We start from the raw sequence: 19913 nt of genomic DNA, 5'->3' as shown, positions 1-19913 counted from the left end.
TTTAAAGCAGGCCTAGACATTCCCATAACTGCCCCTTGGTGAATATTTGATCCACAAGATACCCACCTCCAGCAACGGTTCTCCTTCTGCAGGGCTGAAGGTCTCTGGGGGCCTAGACAGATTTGCCGTGGATCAGCATATCTCACTGAGGAACCCCGTTACAAAAGATCATTGTACCTACTTATTTTTAAAGGATGGCCAAAAGAGGAAAGAAATGTAAATGTGGTGCCCATCTTTACATAGCGTCTGAGACATAAGAACTGCATTACACTGAAGAGTCTAGGTTCAAAGCCTTCCTCAGTGTGAGAAAGACAAAACTTGGTGGCCTGTCTCCCATGAAAATGTACTTTCACTCCTTCTTGAATCCAGAAGCAGGGGAAGAACAGGAAGGGATGAGTCTTTAAGGGCTGCTGGTTAAGCCAACTCTTCCTCTTAGAACAGTCAGATTTGAATTGTAGTCTCAAGACACATGAATAGCTAACACTCACCATCAGTCCTCCAAGTGTGCTCTAGAAGAAAACACTTAAACGTGGGCTTGGTTCTCTAGGGAAAAAACAAGTTGCTGCAGTCAGGATATTCTGGACTCAAGGTCCTGTGTCAGTCCATCCAAGCTTAAGCTCCTTATCAGCCAGAGACAGTAGAAGATGTCAGGCACCATCTGGCTGCCAGTGTTTTCTACAGTCTTGTCCAACACAACTCACCACCTTGTCTACATCCCATCTGGAGCTCCTCACTGTCCCCGTGGAGCACTGAGGAAAACCAGAAACCTCTTTCTGGGTGCCTGGGGGCAGATATCAGCCCTGCATGACTGGAGCTGGCTGCGAGCCTTTTCCTGGCTAACCGCTACACCTTCTTCATGTGGGTACAGCTCACAGATCACAGTCCAGGCAACTTTTAACCTTTGGGCAAACTCAGCACATTGAGCTTTCATGGTATGTCACTGTAACACAGTTTCCAAAACTTGAAGACCTCTTGGTCCTCTTTTCTGGAATCTTTCTTACATTACAGCATGTTTTCCGAAATACTGTGTTAACAGCCTCTCAGGTGTTGTGTACAGCCATACTAGCTCCCTCACCCCTCTCAGACACACTGCTCATATTCGGAGACTTCACTGTTTGCCCCAAATACAGTATTGGATTAGGAGCTTTAAGTAACCATTTATCACTTCCTTTGTAGGTTGACATTACACCAGGATGCAATAAAACTGCCTCGAGTCTGATAATATCTAGCCCAACTACAACTTCCACACAAGGCGTGCAGTCATTAACAAGAAGGAAAATTTTAAATTTAGAAGACAGCTCATGCTAGTCTTTGAATTAGCTCCTCATGTACCCCAGGAAACTAGTTTGAGAACTGGGATGGCCAGTGGCAGGCAAGGGATCAATACAACTAAAGAAAGCGCATGAGCCACTTCAGAAGGTATGTTCCAAGTTCTTCCCCAGGTCTTTTGCCTTTTATTCTCCGATTCAGGTATTACATTTCCACTGGTTTTTACCAGGATTGTGCATGCACCTTGACATGTTCACAGAAGTTCCACAATACAGAGTTTCACAACTGGGACAGGTCCCTACAATCGAGACACCAGGGTGACAAAACAGATTCTGGAGAATTTCCCACTGAATAGGGTGGAGAGAACATAATTACCACATTGTAGCACTACAATGGCTCATAAACATAGAATAGACTAGATCCATTTACCACAAAAATCACAGAAAGTAACTGATCAAAGAATATATCTTTTTATGTAAAATATACATTTGTAGGATATACTTTTAATACAACTTCTATACTTATTGATGTTGGGTTTGCAACACTGAATTAAAAAAAAAAAAGCCAAACCCAAAATAGTCTTGCTGCCAGAATTTTATTTCTCATAATACTTATAGTTTGAGGTAACAATGAAAGAAGACTGTGTGCTGTGAACAAAGTCAGTGATGTTTGTCTGCAGTCACATTTCTGTTGTCAAAGTGAAAAGTAAACTTAAGACTTGGCATGTACACTAGAATTCATACAAATATAGGTCATGGCAAACTGAGAAAGCAAGGATTTATGCAAACCTACTCTGCTCGTATTTGTGACCTTGGCAAAATATACCATTATGACAGAAGTCAAGACAGATGTAGTTTACATCACTATCGTTATTAAGTGTGTGTCTTTGTATGATCCACAGCACAACTTACTGCAGGAACCAGGAAGAATACATACAGGGGTGTGGGTCTTTGCATGGAGCTTTAGCAATGATGACTTGAATTCAGCTTTCTTTGATATAGATAAAAACTGATATTCCATGCACACACGTTTTATTTACAGCTGACTCATCAACAGTGACTAGTCACCCCTTCCTCTGGCAGCAGTAATTACGATGAGTCTTTAATCTTCTTTAACAAGCTCTACTTCCCGTGTAAAGTCTCAGTGACCTCCTCAAGGCGTGAGTTGTTTTTCAGGGCCCATTCAGCAGCAGCAGTCTCTTTCCAGTACAGTCCTTGGTATGGCTAAATTCCATTGTCCCTTTTTCAGCAGTCAAAAATCCATGATAAATTCTGTACAACACTGTAGTTAATATAACAGCAGCACCAGATATTATATTAATTCCTTTGCTAAAAGCTGTTCGCAATTATCTCTCTATTGACAGTATTTTACCAAAACTAAATCAATGTACATCTCTAAATATCAGAAATGTATACTTTGATAAATACATTATTGTACAAGAATTCTGACATGCAAGTCATGCTATTGGGCTAGGCTATATACAGAAGAACATGTCACATGGTCAACAGTAAGTTATACTTCTTTTCCTAACAAAAAATAAAACATGACGATCAGGGATTATTCAACAGTCTCAAGGATCTCTTAAGATTTGGGTTATTATGGTCTTCCCCATGTAGTTCTAAAACTCTACGGTTTAGGGTAATTTTTCCTCACCAGCCCAGAACATGAAATCTGCCATTGCATTTGTCCTGTTGCATAAACAAAGGTTAATATTGAATGAAAAAACCACTAGAGGAGACACAGTTTCAAAACTGTAATGAATGCTGGCTGCTAGGAGGAAGATTGATGCAATAGGCAACCAATCAATACTGTAAAGCCGCTACTAAATCCCACCCAAAAAATCTTCAGTGCTCACATGAGTTAGTCTAGATGATACTAACTTGCACTTGAAAAATATATATATATTTGTATCTATACACATAAGTATAGTCCATATGAAAAAAAGAGAAAAGGAGAAAAATGTCCTTAGTTAACCTTAAAAGAAGGGGGCATTTTAACAATATCTCTGTGCTTTATGGAGACAGATGGAGAATACAGTAGACAGGTTGCAAAACAGACAGACAAACAACATATAGGACAAAGCACCTCAAAAAACACTGACTGAAGAAATTTTTGAAGCTCATGAGCCAGAGGTATAAGGCTGGTCAAAAACCCGACTTGAAAACTACTACCCTCTCACAGTGGTACAAAAAAGCCCCCAATAATCTTCTCGATTTTACTTGGTACGCAGTCTCTGAAAATGTTGAAGAACCCTGGAGTAGAGAAATGACTACAGTACCAAGCAGCACTTGCTAGCTTAAAATTGCAAGTCTGGATGGCGTTTACCTTTCTTGCATGTTTTGTGCCTTCCCCAAGCCATTAAGAAAGAGATCTGGCTTCTGCTTGCGTGTAACCAGTAATGACAACCTCTTTGCAGTTATCTGTGTGCAAACAACCGGAGACATTCAGAACTCGGATACAGCAATCCAGTACCAAAGTAAGTTAATCACAAAGTAAAGCCATTTATAAACAAGTAGATCGTTAAAAAATAAAGGAAAAGGTTAAACAAAGAAAAACAATCCCACATGCAGACCAGTTTATCAGTGCTTTCATTTCAGCAGGATGGTACAATGCAAGAACACACATCCAGAGCCCTCTGTGGTCTCCACGATCGGCAACACTGCTTGTCAGGTGATGGAGACAGGATGGTCCATGCAAATGAGCAGACCCGAGTCACATTGTGTGCAACCAAGACACGATTCCAGACATCTTCAGAATGGATTAGAGTCACAAGAAATGGAGGTTCAATGGAGTGACTGATAATTAGTTGGAAGCACATTATTTTAAGTAAATCTCCCTGAAAATATGCTTATTGATTGAATATACTGGCCAACGGCATCCACTACCTGTCCTTTTATTGCCACAGGAAAGTAGGACAATATAGTAGATAAAGGAGAAGCGCTATCTTAGGTGATCTTTAAAAGCCAAGATAGAAATCTTCAGCTACCCAAGTGGCATTTCTTACTACTGACAGTTATATCATGCAGGAGTTATACCATATTTGTGGAGCCTATGGTTAATTGCTACATTTATTTCCCATTTTTACTGTGGTAAACAGTATTTGAATTAATACTATGTAGCCGATTGATGCCATCTGGTTTACAAGATGGAAGGGATGGGAGACCGAGAGCGCCTTAGAGGACAAGGTGAGCTGTAGGGTGATGTTACTGGAGACAGTCGCAGAGCATTGCCTGTCAAGCCAGCTATGTTGTTTAAGCTTCGAGATTTTTCATAGCCTTGTATGAGAAAATGCACAGACATCAGTTGAATTCAGCCAAAAAAATAGACAAAGACAAACAATACAATGTAATGTAATCCAAGGAGCTATCTGGGACTCAGAAAGAATCTACCTGCAAAAGAACTCAATGCTGAGACACATTACTACCGAAATATATTAATAAATAAAATTATTTACAAATCAATACAGCTATTCTTTCCCAGAAAACTAAACACACCATCACACAAGAGGTCTGACCTGCACTTCCACATCCCATCTTGCACTCAGTGCCACTCTCTTGGCTTCAGTAGGGTTGCACAGTGTGCAAGATACAGGATCCCAACAGGGTTACTGTGTTATCTGGCTAACCATAATCAGAAACCCATTAAGACAGACTATAAAACCTGTTAGAATTATATAATCTCTACTAAACTCAGTTCATAATAAAGGATGACTTTTCTTTAAAAGTAAATAAACCAAAAGTCAGATAAAGCTGCATACAGTATCTGTAAATCACTTCTGCAGAGGATTGAATGATACTATGGGAAAGAAGCTCCATCTTCAGAAATATTAACCCTAAGACTTTGTGTCTAATATTAAAGTATAAGAAGATAGCAGTTTTTGATGTATTTGAAAACAACTTATGACTGGCAAATTTAAAACACCGTATTTGTGCTCATTCTCCAGCTGACTCAAATGAAATAAATGGTATTAACCCACATAAGAAAATAGTAAATAATCAATCATTACACAAGGCAACCACATAATGCTTCACAATTTGGAGGGAACATTGCACTTGCAGACATTTTTGTTCACATACCCCGTGAGCTCTAGCTACTGACTTTTTGCTACATATAGATTGTTTTCACCATGTAGAGGCTATGCTGTAAAATGTTGGAAAAGCCTTGCTATTGACTGCCTTACTATCTTCATGCTCAGGTATTTTCAATACCACCTGAACAATTTCACTTATGAAGAAAAGGATTAGCCCATTGGTCTGTAGAGAGCTATCAGAAAGGAAATACTATGAAGATGAAGCCGGACAGGACTTCACTCCTCAAATACACAGATACAAGCTTCATTGCAAGCACGAGAAGTCCCATTGATTTCAGTGGCACCACCTATTTCCTTGAAGACAAGTATGAGTCTAAGCATTTGTCAGGTTAAGACATTCAGGTATAAACTGCTTACCGGGAAATAGTGAGACTTTTCCCACAGAAACTATAAAATGTCAATGACAATACAGCTAAACATTACACAGGATGTAACCACACTTTTTTTTTTTCTTATTGAAACAGTTACCAGTTCGAATTCCGGATCTCCAGGTAACAGACAGTTAACAGACAGTTGTTAGTATCTTCAGGAAAAATCGTATCTTAGGTTCTCCCCTAACAACAATTAACATATTTCTTACCTACTGAGAATTGCATACTGTAAAACTGTACTTACAGCAAATGTATAACCTCATGTCTGCTAAAACTTTTTACAATGTTATCTCCAGATTGCAAGGGCAAGCTACACTGTGATGCTTCACAGACTTCTGATACATTTCAAAAACAGCCTCCAGTTTCTGAGTTTCTATCAGCTTTTACACAGATTAAAAAGAATCATGTTTGAAAGGGGAATAGAAGGGAAGCACAATGCTAGTGTATAGATTTAACCTCCCCTGTAAACATAAAACTTCATAAAACTCAAAAAAAAAAACCCAAACAGAATAATCACGTAGCTTTTTTTTTTTTTTTTTTTCTGTCTTAGAAGCACTCTGTTCCTTCTGTATTCCAGCACTGGCTCTTCCTTACCAGAAGCAAACATTCATTATTTCCAGAGACATGGATTTTCAGTTCTAAATTTGTTAGTCTGCTTTAAGAATAATGAGAAAAATCACTTTTTTTTTTTTTTTTTTTTTTTTACACAGAAATTAGGAAACTATTTTTAAAAATATTTTTCCTGCTACTTTTCCAATGACAAAAGCAAAGAACTGATAGAGGAAGATGGTAAAGATGATAAAGAAAAAAGGAACTCCTAAAAAATGAAAACCAGATACACAAGATGAATAGAGACAGAGGCATGATCCAAAATCAGTGCTTTCCACGTGTTTCAGTGGGGTTTGGATCAGCTCTGGAATCAGTATCATCTTAGAGATGGAGATAAGATGCTAATGCAAAAAAGCTCAGAATAAATTATAATTGAACACAACCAAGAACAAACCAATGAACAAACCAAACAAGAAGGATGTACCAAAAGAAAGAAAGGGAAAAAATAAAATGAAAAAGTAATAGACTTGATGTGTGAATTAAATTCAAGTATTCAAAACCATTTTGATGCTACTCAAGGATGTTTTCTGCTTATGAGCTAACTTCCCTACTCTGAATAAAATAAACTTCAAAGCCAGTGGCTAAAACATTTCAGCCTAAACTAAGGTTATCATCAGAGCCAAAGAGCACATTTCTCATTGAGAAACTGTCAGTTCTGAACTCAAGCCCCATTTTTCTAGTAAAAACTATGAACCACTTTCTATTGAATCTAGATTTTGAAATGAAATAAAAATATTCACGTGGTCTCAGTATAAAATATGCTTTATTGTCATATGAATACATTTTTAGTAGCTAATGGGTAACTTCATAGAATCATAGAATCGTCTAGGTTGGAAGAGACTCTTGGGATCATTGAGTCCAACCATCTATCCTACTCTACAAAGTCCTCCCCTACTCCATGTCCCTTAGCACTGTATCTAAACGGCCCTTAAACACAGCCAGGGATGGTGACTCCACCACCTCCCTGGGCAGCCTGTTCCAATGCCCTGTCACTCTTTCGGTGAAAAATTCTTTCCTAATGTTCAATCTAAACCTACCCTGTTGGAGCTTGAAGCCATTCCCTCTCGTTCTGTCACTAATTACCTGTGAGAAGAGACCAGCACCAACCTCTCTACAGTGTCCTTTCACAAAGTTGTAGAGAGTGATGAGGTCTCCCCTCAGCCTCCTCTTCCTCATACTAAACAGTCCCAACTCCCTCAGCCGCTCCTCATACGATTTGTTTTCCAGCCCCCTCACCAGCTTCGTTGCCCTCCTTTTATTATTTCTCATCTGTTCTAATTGGTTGCTGCCAAATGAACAGCACTCAAATATTTATACTGAAATTTCAAAAAGAAGTAAAAAATCTTATCTTGCAAGATGCCATGGCAATCTGCCTTATTCAGGTTCTCCTGACCTCAAAAGACTGGGGCCTTATCATTAGAGATACTGTAAATAATCCTAGCTGTTGATAAAACAGTGAGAGATACACACTCAGTGGAAAACATCCTAAATCTGTGCAAAAACATGTTTGCAGTGAAGTCCCATTTAATCTAAACATTATATATAGGAATATGTAAAACACAGAGACAATTATATTGTATCTTTACAAATACCATAGACGTTGAACTCTGACTGCCTATCTCTCTTCACAGCTCCAAACCACTGACATCATAGTTTTGAAATGTAAAAAGAGCATTTGCATGATAGCCCAAGATAAGTCCTTTAGAGTCTGTGGCTGGGTGGGACAGCCATATTTGCTGTACACAAGGCAAGTTTAAAAAAAAAAAGGCAGAAAAATCTCAGCCAAAAATGTTTGTCCAGTGCCACATGGCTACTGCAGATGAACTCTGAGGTGAACATCAGCACTCAGGAACATGAAACCTGTTGGAATGATACAATTTGCCAAGAAACCAAAGCAATTCTAATCTAAGGCAATGGCGAGCCTACCACTGGCATTGCTGATTTGGGATCTATGCCCTGAGGCTAGGCTTCTAGTTACTGCTAGCTGTGCCCTGATGGGACAGCCCCACCATCAGTCTGTATCTGGGTGATGTTTTGTAAACTCTGCCTGGGGAACCCAATCCTACTGAACAGTGAGTAATCAGATTTGAAGAGGCTGAGTAACTAGAAAGGCATTTTTAGCACCTTGCAAGATCAAACTTTGTTTATTGTAGTTGAATGCTGGTTGGGGTGACAGTCACCTTTTAGTATGAGTGGTGTGTGATACAAGGAGGAAGCATTTTGTGGCATTATAAACTCAAGCTTTTCTTTGAAATAAATCTAAATAGGATTTCATATGATATGCTTTTCTGGGTTCAGAACAAAGATGTTGCTTACTTCTGACATTCAACCTTTTAAGTGTAATTTATTCAGCTGTAATTTGTACTAAGTTATTAAGTGCAGATCAAAGTTATTAAATAATTAATTTGTCTTTTAGAATGATAAATGGTATTGAGTGATGAGTGGCTGGATGAGCAAGGTCTGAATTGCAGGCTTTTCCACTAAAGATAACAGACAAATGAAGACACAAGTGAAGTGAAGGTCCAACATCAAGCACATTTTGTGAAGACTAAAGGAGATGAGTGCTATCAGAAAGGAAAATGAGAAAAGAATGACTAGGAATAAAGAAAAAAGACACATTGTGAGTACAGTCTTTCCTCTAAGAGCATTGTGCAAAACATTTTACTCTAAGTTTGCTTTTCACAAGCACATTGCTGAGTAATCTTTTACGATCTAATGAAAGAAGTCCATACCTTTCCTGATCCCTCCATCAGTAGCACACGTGTAATCACCTGTTGTCAGTAGGAAACATGTTCCCCCTCTTCTGTTTTTGTCTCTGGTACTAGACCGTCTGATGGGAGGGAGCCTTTCACCAGGTGAGAGTGGCTGCTCACTTCCTGCACTGTCTTCACCTGATAACACTGGTTAAAGCACCATGCCCATTTACAGACAATAATGAATGAAGAAATGAGACATCACAAAGAGCTTATGCTGAATGTCGGATATTCCCATCACTCAAAAATAGTTATAAGGTAAATCATTAGAAGAAAACAAGATTGCAATTCACCATTAATCAGTACAAAATGGCAAAAAGTACACTTTTTATTGAAGAACAAATGATCTTTGACTTTCCTTTCTACTAAACTAACATGAAACAAGAAATAATCAAATCAAGGCTCAGTTAGTTGCCTATTATGGATTGTAATTTTTCAGTATACAGTCAGCCCTGGACATTTCAAACAAGTATTTACTATTTTGGCTAAGCTTTTTGCTCAAGAAGAGGTCATGTTAGTAATTTTTTGCTTAAAATATGTTGTTTAGCATATTTTAAAGACAATCTTTCCTCCAAAAGGGTTAAATTTTCAACATTTGGTACTAGAACCTGTTTAATAACACACTTTGCTTTCATTTCTATACTTGTCATGCTTGCACTGCTGGTCATCATAAGTATCCAACATTAAATACTACATTTGGTCCATGTAGCTTATTTTGTCAAACAGCGAAACTCTTACCTCTCCTGATTTGGCACTCCCAAAGGACTCTCTTTTAAAATTATCTACTATTTCAGATTCAGGCCACCAAGAAAAAAAAATCTCTGCTCAGTACAGCACATAACAGGTAATGGCATGTTATTGACTTCAGCTTTACCTTTGCATTTAAACCTGAGCATGCGTTTTTCTGAACTGGTAATGTAAAGGGCTATATTCAGCTTTGAAGTTTTGCACAGAATTCCTAGTGACTCTAACAGCATTCTCTACCAGAAATAAAGCTACAGTGCATGTTGGGAGGGGTGGCACTACTGAAGAGAAAGTCAACACTTTAAAATGGGTCCTTTTTACATATCTGCTTTCTCTCTAACTTCAAGGACTATAGCACCTTGTAAATAAAGCTGCAGACACAGAAAGTGTCTCTTTGCTCTGATCACACTGAGCCTCCTCCATTCCAAAATACCTTTGGTAGGACCTGATGGCTTGAAAAAGCTGTTATCATTAACACTTTAAAGATGTTGTCTGAAAGCGGGTATCAGTCAAAGCACTGCAAAACTAACTATATTCCACTCTCAGTGGGAGTCCTTTCAAGGGCTTCCATCCTCTTAAATATATTTAGGATGTTCAAAAAGAAGTGTTAACTTTGTGAACAGTCACTCGGAGACTGAAACCGAGCTTCTTTGAACATAAATGCTATTCAGTAACAGAGCAACAGACCAAACACGGATATTGTTCAGAGACTGATTTTCCAGACTCTTCTTTTTAAAAAATACATTTCAATTACTAAATGACACCAGTCATGAGTGGGTTTTCTCTTAGTATTCTTTAGCAATTTTCAAACAGGACTCTAATGACTGGTATGTGAGCTTTGTAATCAGATTGTGCATGGTTTAAGAATAAACTCATTCAAGAAAAAAAACAAATCCTTGCTGCTAAAAAAATTGTTTTAATTTTACTGAGAGGTAAAATTTACTCTTTAATTTTAAGAGATATGGAATATGATGCAGTGGCATGGAGGGGTAGAGGCTGTCACTTGATATGCATTTTCACAGTGATTAGCACAAAATACTCTATCTATCATTGGAACTCTAACAAATAAGGTAATATAAATCATAAAAATCAACACTAATAACAATGATGTCACTAAGGGCTGTCATTTTCATTTTTCTTGATAAACTTTACATCAGCTATGCTATTATCATTCAATTATAGTAAATTTCATGCAACATCTCATCTAACACAGATGAAGGAGGTTCTTCTAGCCAGGGAAGCAGAATGCCAAATGGAAAGAAAGCTAAAGAGTTTCTTCTTATTTCCTTTGAGTGCTGGGCTTTTGATGTAAAGCACCTGCTCCTTTTAAGTGGCTGCTTCTTTGTAGGATCTTGCTTAACAGGCCACGATGTGGCACAGGCAAAGCTGACACAAGAGACAGACACTGAGGCAAAACACCATGGAGTCCAACAGGGTGGGACACGGTGGCTGCTCAAATAGTCACAGTCATGCAGAAAAACAACAAACATCCATACGACGCAACAAACAACAGGCAAAAGAAAAGGTTGATATCATCAGCAGGAAAGCATTCTCAACAGAGCAAGCAAAACTGTATAGACCAGCTACATAGAGGTTTGGGAACATCGCTATACCTATTTTGTCCTCTATGAGACTGACACACGCAAACACTGGAGGGGAGAAGGGTGGGAGCTATGTCTTCTCCTGGCAGAAAGACTGGCTGCTTTCTGACCCCTACCAAACATACTGGTCTATAAAGTGTTTTCAGAGGACATGCATTTCCAGTGGGGTCCTACCTGATGATCTGTTGTGCTCCATCAGCTGGTTGTCCTTGCCCAGGCAGATGTCCCCCTGTGTGCTATTGCAGGCCATGTTCAAGTCTGTCTTGCAGAAGGTGGGCGAGCTGGCTTGAGGAGCAGGGGGGATGTGCTTCTTCCGCTTCCTCGGCAGTTTCTGCTTTGCCATGGCCAGGGAGTAGTACATCCCAAAATTGTTAACAATCACAGGCACAGGCATGGCTATGGTGAGCACCCCCGCCAGCGCGCACAGGGCTCCCACCAGCATGCCCGACCAAGTCCGTGGATACATATCCCCGTATCCCAGGGTGGTCATGGTGACTACAGCCCACCAGAAGCCGATAGGGATATTTTTGAACTGTGTGTGCTCACTCGCTGACGGGTCATTAGGCTGGGCTCCCACCCGCTCTGCGTAGTAGATCATGGTGGCAAATATCAAAACACCGAGTGCCAGGAATATTATCAGCAGCAAAAATTCGTTGGTGCTGGCCCGCAGAGTGTGGCCCAGCACCCGGAGTCCCACAAAGTGCCGGGTGAGCTTGAAGATTCGCAGGATCCTCACGAACCTTACCACCCTGAGGAAACCAAGCACGTCCTTAGCAGCTTTGGAGGAGAGCCCGCTCAGGCCCACTTCTAGGTAAAAGGGCAGGATGGCCACAAAGTCAATGATATTCAAGAGGTTTTTGATGAATTCAAGTTTGTTGGGGGAAAAAACAACACGTACTAAAAATTCAAATGTAAACCACACCACGCAGACTCCTTCCACATACGTCAGGGCAGGATCTGTCTCAATTTCATACTGTAGCACAGCTTCTGTCCCATTGACAACCTGCTCGGTTTTGTTTATGATAGTATTGAAAGCCTCATGCGTTTCCAGGCAAAAGGTTGTGATTGAAACTAGGATGAAGAATAAAGAGGCAAAGGCGATGAACTGAAACAAAAAGAGGGAAAAGAGTTATCAGAACCACACAGCTCTTCACATTAATACTAACAATGTTAGCGATCATTATACATCTTTTACTGATTCATCCCCAAATGATGCACAAATTCATAAGCATAAAACTTTGCATCTAGGTCGGAGGAGAGCAGCAGACAGCTCTCACATGTAGGCCAGGAGTCTGGAAGCAGGAAAAGCCTTGACACCATGACAGGCTGCAACTCATTCAGAAAGTGGCAACGAATTCTTAAATCCATGCTAAATCATCTGAATTCCGTTCGGTTGTGAAGGTACCTTACAAACAGCCACCGTACCCAGGCACAGCAAAATTTAAGGCTGTCTACCTCTGACATGGTGGAAAATGGGGTTGACCCTAATGGTCTTGAGATTATGATTTGAGGGTAGTTGCTCCTTTGCTACAGCAGTTAACTTCTTGTAAGTGACAACACATTATCACCATGTTAGCACCCCAACAGCAATGGCATGGTACATGAATAGAAATGCTGCCCTGAGCTAGGGTTTATAACATGTTATCAATGTGTTTGCTATTCTGGATTTTCAGCTTAATAGACATTTCATAGCCAGTATTATCCTGGAAAAAACTCTCTGAAGACTTTAAAATTTTTGAAGGTGCGAGAGGCCCAACGAGACAAGATGCCTACAGAGGTTTTTGAAAACATCTACTGCTTCCTTACATATCTAGCAGCTTTAAATTGTACCATTGCATGCTATCAAAAAAGAAACACATTTCTTTCAAAATGGCAGCAAATTACTAACTCTTTTGGCTTTTGATTTTTAGAATTTTAAACCGTTACTTCCTAGTAAAACAAAAATATCTGATAGGGATCTCAGAGCTTGAGGCATGCTCTTCATCCCTCTTAATAGTATTTATTTTAGTATATAAACTTAATTTACTTTATGTTTCCCTTAATACTACTTACAAGTCACTCAGAGAATCGCTCTTTTTATGTTAATCCCCAACCTGAAACTGAATACCTTAAAGAAGCCCAGCAAGAAGAAAAAATATCATATCCTCTACAACCAGCCTAATGAAAAAGGCAGCTTACAGTCCAGGTCCCAGTGGTAGCTGTAAGAGAAAATGTGGCAGCAGGATGCTGGCATATTGTCACACCAAAATGTTGAATCTCATCTTGAATCGCATTGAAAAAATCCAGTTACATGGGAGACAGATCAGCAGCCAGAAGCAAGAATGCCTCCCTTCCATCACTTTAATCCAGGCTGCAACACTGCAGCCAAACTGGTGTACTTCTGGTGTCAACCACTGAACTTAGTATAAGCACACAGATTTAGCATTGTGTGCCACTGGAGTTCACTTGGGCTGGTACAGTACTGCATGGTTGCATCTATCTAACAGAGAATACTAGTTAGACAACAAAATCTTGTCTCTATAACCAGTAGAGAGAATTGCTTTTTTTTTTTTTTTTTGCGAGAAGTTTAAATTTGCAATGTAGACCTGGCAAATTTGTTATATTCAGATTCACAAGATATATCTATCTATCTACCTATCAAAAAACCCCATATAGCTACCTATATCAGAGATTTGCACATTGTTTATGGCTTCCTCTCCTCCATCAACAGAACAAAGTTATTACACCAAGTGCCTCAACTACCAACCCTCTAAATCTGTTATCTTTCAGAAAGGACTGACTCAGGGACTAAACTGAACACTTATCATCCAGTCTGAACTTCTAGTCATGAGCTAAGCAAACAATCTTACACCATCTGGCTGATGTTTACCAAAGAGGCATTTCTGCCTTTGCCTTAACTACAAAATTGCTGTATGTTCATAGCTCATTTCTTCCTGGCACCTGACATCAACATACACCAAAAAGCCTCAATCTTGTGTGAGATCACTGAATTCAGCAAGTCCACCCAGATTCATACTACCTAAGTGAATGAATCTCAGCAGATCTTTGCAAAACCCCTCTGTAACATGGACAAAAAATTTATCAGACTCTAAGCCACCAGTGGGTTAAGAATGACACTTCGGATGCTCCTAGAGCATCCTCCAGCACCTTTCTACACAGTCAAGGAGGGGAACAGCAAAAAAATCTGCGGAGGTTGAGGATCACTGAAGCTAAATCAGCACTGCAGTTTGCAATCTGGATGAGAATTTCTAATAGATAAAATATGGGGCAACCTCTTTAACAGCAACACTTTGGTCATTTCAGGCAACTGTGAACATTTTTTTTTGTCTGGAAAGAAAAGAAAACTACATTCAACCTAGCCAAACTAAAATTTACCAACAATTCAGATATAATAAAGATTAAATGTGCATTCAAAAGTGCACTGAATCTAATAGTATGTAATAATTAGCACCTGTTTCTGAGGCGTATTTCAGAAAGAGAGCCCATTCTTGTTCAGAACCTTTCGCCAACTACCAAGGGATTAACTAGAGGTGGAACTACCTGACAAGCTATTTATTACTGTGTTGTTCAACACTGACACTGTGAAAGGCCACAGTGCACTTGGCAGGCAGCAATTGGCAAAGCAGATCTAAATTTTTAACTGTGCACTTACAGTCAACAGTGTTTTATTATCCCTAAAGAAAAAAGACATTCAGTCATTTCCAAAATACCCTAAGTATCCTATTCTGTTATCCTAAAGGAAATCATCTTTCAGAGGTTAGAACAAAGAATGGGAAGAAAAAAAACCTTAATCTGGTGACAGTTTTGTTGACAATCCACAATTTCCATTCATAGCAATATAAAACAACGAGATATACACATTTCTCCATACACACAATGACATATACATCACTGATTTTGAGCAAAGACACTCATTCCTTTTATCTCCTGTTTCAGTTTTGTTTTAAACTTTAAATCAGGAAATTCTGGACAGACTTTCCACAACTCCAGCACGCTTTTCGCATGATAGAAATGAAATTAATTCATGTGCTAACCTCATTTTATGCTATCCTAATTCCATCTTATCTCATTTTGAAGGTAATGAACGTCTAAAAACACATCCATTTTTGTGGGCAAGCACCAGATTTCAAACAAAGTCAGTACAGATCCAAACTCTCAGATTCTCTGGTGAATGGGACCAATCAAGTTCTCTTCCTCAGTTCTGCTAATGCCCACAAAAATTCTGGTACCACAGAAAACTTTGGTGGGATTTTTCATGAAGCACACAAATCTGAAAGGAATTAGCCTTACCATCATTTTAGACAGGTCACATGAATAGGTCACTTTTTTTTTTTTTTTTTATTTGAATCATTAGCAGCCTTTTACTGTGAGAAGTTCTGAAAACTTAGGTTTTGACTAGTTGCAAGACAAATTCAGCCTTGGTATACAGCTAAACAACTTCATCCATCCCCTTTTTTAAACCAAAGATCATGGCCCAAGCACATGGCTTGAAACTCTTTGGAAAAACATTGAAGAAAAATTTTCAAATAAGACCAAAATAATCAGGATCCTTTTCCCATTTCTTAAAAGTTAAAAATAAAATAGTTTTTTCTTGTTTGTTTCAATGGATCAGATAAAACTACCTTTCTTCATTTAGGTTTTCCTTTTTCCCCCTGAGGGACACCACTTTTCTAAGTGAGAGAATGGTTGTACAGACTCTCCAGGGCCACCAAACCAGCCCATTTCAAAATTGAAATTAATACAAGTTGAATTAATAAAAAGTTCAGTCCATTTTTGCCAGAAGAGAGCAGTTAAAAGTTACCAAAATGTTCAGTATGTAATACACAGCATGCTGAATGTTCCTCATGAAGTAGCTAAAGCTCTCAGTAGGCTACTGATTCCCTCTGCTCACATTTTTAAGGCAGTGTGCACCCAATCTTGTTCATGTGTGTCAGCGTCACATTTCAGACACTAGTACGGATTCCAGCTCCCAGCTTTTCAAGCTGATGGGATCATCTGTTGCTGAGTCCTACTAATGTTCATGGTAAGTGGATTAATCATCTACAATTTGATTTATAATGAAGCACATAAATCTAAAGAAAGTGTCAGACGCCTCCAGAAAACTTGTTGGAACTAGAAAACTTTACGATTCCTATTTTGAATTCAGTGTCCCATGGGGAACTGAGTTGCTCAGAGTTTAAAGCAATTTCAAAAATTACAAACAGTTCTAGGACTGCAAATTGAGCAGCCTGTGGATTATCAGAATTTGTGTGCATCTAATGCCATGTTTTACCTTGCACGTAGCTCCTAAAGTGCCCTGAAGAAATTAAGGTAACTTTAAAAACCTGCAAATTAGATGACAACAGTCTCATAGGCCATGTCTGGAATTCACACTAGGAAAAGGCACTTGGTCAGAGGACACTGACCAAGGCTAGCCTGCCTGCCCAGGTTTCCTCTCCAAACCCAGACATTGGACAGATTTCACAACTTGATGTTGTCCTTGATGTGATGGAGCCAGGGCCTGACTTCAGTCATTCTAAGGTTTATCAGCTTAAATACAGCCAAAATAAAACAGCAACAGAGACAGAAGCTGATCCTCACACTCAGATGTGTTATTCACAAAATCAGACTCATACTACTCCATATGCAAGATACACTTTGTCTGTCCATCCTGCACTCTTAAAACAGGCTATTTCTACACATCATTTAGTATTCCAAGATGGACAGATCATAGTCACTGAAGAGGTTAATCCACAGCTAATTGGGAGTAGTCATCCTTACTTCTTGTTTCATAGTTAAGTTTTGAATAAAACCTCTTACACCATTTTAGTATTTTTTCAGGAAGAGTCTGTATCCTGTCTAGACACAACTTGTTCCATGGTTGGATCTCAACATCTCCTCCTTCAACTCCCCTCACTGTGTAATGTATACTTTCTAACGTGAGTATTCAATAGCAGCTTTTAAGGTTCGGTTAGTTCATTAGAGTTTTATTCCAGGACTTAGAACGCTTGCCCTTGACACAAAAAGAAAACTAATGAATATTTAATAAGCCCTTGGAAATACAACATTTAATATTCTCTGATGCAGGTACAGAATTGCCTTTAAAGAAAAAAGATGACAATGTTGCTTTAAACAAATACCTTCACAGGCACTTTATGAAACTTGATACATGCATGTTGCTGGAATTTCAGACAATTTGAAAAAAAAAATAAAAATCCTCCCCATCATACTTAGACTGAAAATACAACTGTAGGGAGATGGACACAGAAAAGAGATTGTGTTTTATTTCTTAAACCAGCTTTGACAGCTTGTCTGCTACTGAAACCAAAATCCTGCTTTCATTATAAAAGATAAGAGTTTACTGAATGACTCTTAACTTTTCCTGACCAAAACAGAAGTGGGAGTTTCCAGACTCAGGAGTTCTTTGCTTTCCCCTCAGTGCATTCATGCTAAACAGAACCCTCAAACCAGAATAACTTTTCTGTTGGATAAAAAAATACTTAAAAGGGAAGCAATACTTTTTTTTTTTTTTCTTAGTACCGTATTCATTTTAGAAAATCAAAAATAGATTTCCATACTTTGGAGATTTAAAAATTATTTTCAGTGACGTCTGTTCACATCTGTTAGTTTAAGCTTCACCTTCTCATGGCTCAGAATATGATACAAATTATTTGAAAAAATAACTGATTCAGTTCCTTTCTCCTACTTTCTCTGACCATGAAAGCAAGCTAATTTATGCATTAAATGCATCCAGTCTCATTGACTGCAAAAATTTAGTCAGATATATTAATTACAAAATTGTATTTTACAATTTTTCTTCTTATGTTCTCTAAGACTCATTGACCAACACTGTTTCGTAGAATAAGACCGTTATAAGTAGCTATAAAAAAATGAAATATTCCCATCATAAAGAGTAGAATCTGATATTGATGTTTTTTTTCTCTCAAGGTTCAGGAAATAAAAGTTTTGTTCCCATAAATCTTCCATGTATTTGTCCTATAATATTCTCCACAAGCCTTTTTTACTCTTCCAGGAATTCAAACATCCAGTTACTTTGTGGAATCCTCTCGTTCCGCAGGAGACTCAACAGGGAACAAAGCTAATGTCATGTACTGTTTCCAGTCAGTCACAACTAACTTGCGATGCTGACTTTTTCATCTACTTTTATAGCTGCTTAGTCATATAAAACTGAAGTCTTAAAAAATAAATCCTATAAAAATTCCTATAAATTTGAGTGATTTGGGTGCTCAATGAAATTATGACTTCACTTAAGCAGAATAGAAACTGCATTTGTAAAGTACATGGCATGCTTCACTCTAATGAGTAGTAACTAACATCAGAACAAAATCACAGAATGAGATACCACTTCCAGCTTTAAAGAGAGTTGACTCTGGATTTAGATTTGACAGATTGTCCTCATTTCTTGTTTTAACACAACAGATTTTTTTCCCCCTCTTTAATTTCATCTGGCTATCAGGAGACTGCTAAAATCATAATTTGATTTCAGAATGAGCTCTTGTGACGACCCCACCTAGTAAATCTTCAAGAGAAAATCAAAAGCTTGATACATTAAGTATCAGGCACTAAAAACACCAATCTAATGTCTCTAAAAATCTGTAACTCATCCTCTTTTGGGTGGATAAGGTGAAATATCAGCATTAAACTCTTTTTTAAATGTCTACATAAAGATTTAACAGCCCAGTCTTAGCATCCTAATTATGAAACTCTATCAATTATAATTTCTCAAACATTAAGCCACAGTTCATACAGTTCTGGCCAATATTACAGTTTTCATCCTGTGAAAGGTAAGTCTCCTGTTTTCAAATCCCCAGCACAGTCCCTCCTCATTTGTAGTCTCTCCTGTTAACATTGTTTCACATTCAGTTTCACGGTTAACATTCTGCTGCTATAATTCTATGCATAGTCATATTTGAATGAAAAAAATCTATATATCAATCCACTTTTATTGATATACTGTTTAAGAACAGCCCATAACTAACATGCAATGCCTAGATTTATAGTGCAGGAGTATTCACAGTTCAGACTAGCTACCATCTGTATGTAGTAGTGGGAACACAAATGTTCTCTTCCTTGCTCATTCTTTTCCCATTTGTTATAGTTTTACAAAGCAGTTGTCTTTCAGTACCAGCTGGAGCACAAATAGAAAGGTTATGAACGCCTCTTTCATATTCAGAAATCCAGGTTCACAATTAAGTCGCTTTAACTCAGCTGTCAGGTAAATCAGCAGTCTGACACCAGTTTAACCCAGATACATCTCTGACTCAACAAATCTTAGGCACATTTACATTTTAAAGTAGATCATAAAGAAAACCAGAGTTAAAAATTATGCTGTATTTTAATTGCATTTAAGTGACATATATCTTCCTAAAGGATTCTGATTTTATCTTCGTAAAGGAAATCTGATTTACAAACCTACCCTGACACAGACACCTTCTGCTGCTCAGCATGGAAAATTTTGCCTCTGCTCAGCAACTGG

General features: G+C 38.5%; 1 protein-coding gene across 9 annotated transcripts in view; it reads right to left on the bottom strand.

The window, feature by feature from the left end:
• Positions 1-1420: 1420 nt before the first annotated feature.
• KCNC2 (potassium channel, voltage gated Shaw related subfamily C, member 2) overlaps positions 1421-19913 on the bottom strand; it is a 99073-nt gene continuing 80580 nt past the window's right edge. Inside the window, exons 2-5 of one of the 9 annotated variants that reach the window (XM_014964112.1) lie at positions 11612-12542; positions 9072-9239; positions 3595-3689; positions 1421-2550 (exon numbers count right to left, since the gene is read on the bottom strand). In XM_014964112.1, coding sequence (XP_014819598.1) covers positions 3628-3689; positions 9072-9239; positions 11612-12542 — 1161 coding nt within the window. In that variant the 3' untranslated portion in view covers positions 1421-2550; positions 3595-3627. Of the gene's footprint in view, positions 4545-9071; positions 9240-9398; positions 11286-11611; positions 12543-19913 lie in introns of those variants that run through there. The other 8 variants (XM_014964107.1, XM_014964110.1, XM_014964109.1 and 5 more) reach the window with 8 other exon arrangements.

This window comes from Calidris pugnax, unplaced genomic scaffold, assembly GCF_001431845.1.
Source record: "Calidris pugnax isolate Ruff unplaced genomic scaffold, ASM143184v1 scaffold44, whole genome shotgun sequence".
NCBI lineage: Eukaryota > Metazoa > Chordata > Aves > Charadriiformes > Scolopacidae > Calidris > Calidris pugnax.
Note: the sequence above shows the minus strand (reverse complement) of the source record. Positions and strands in the feature narration are given on the sequence as shown.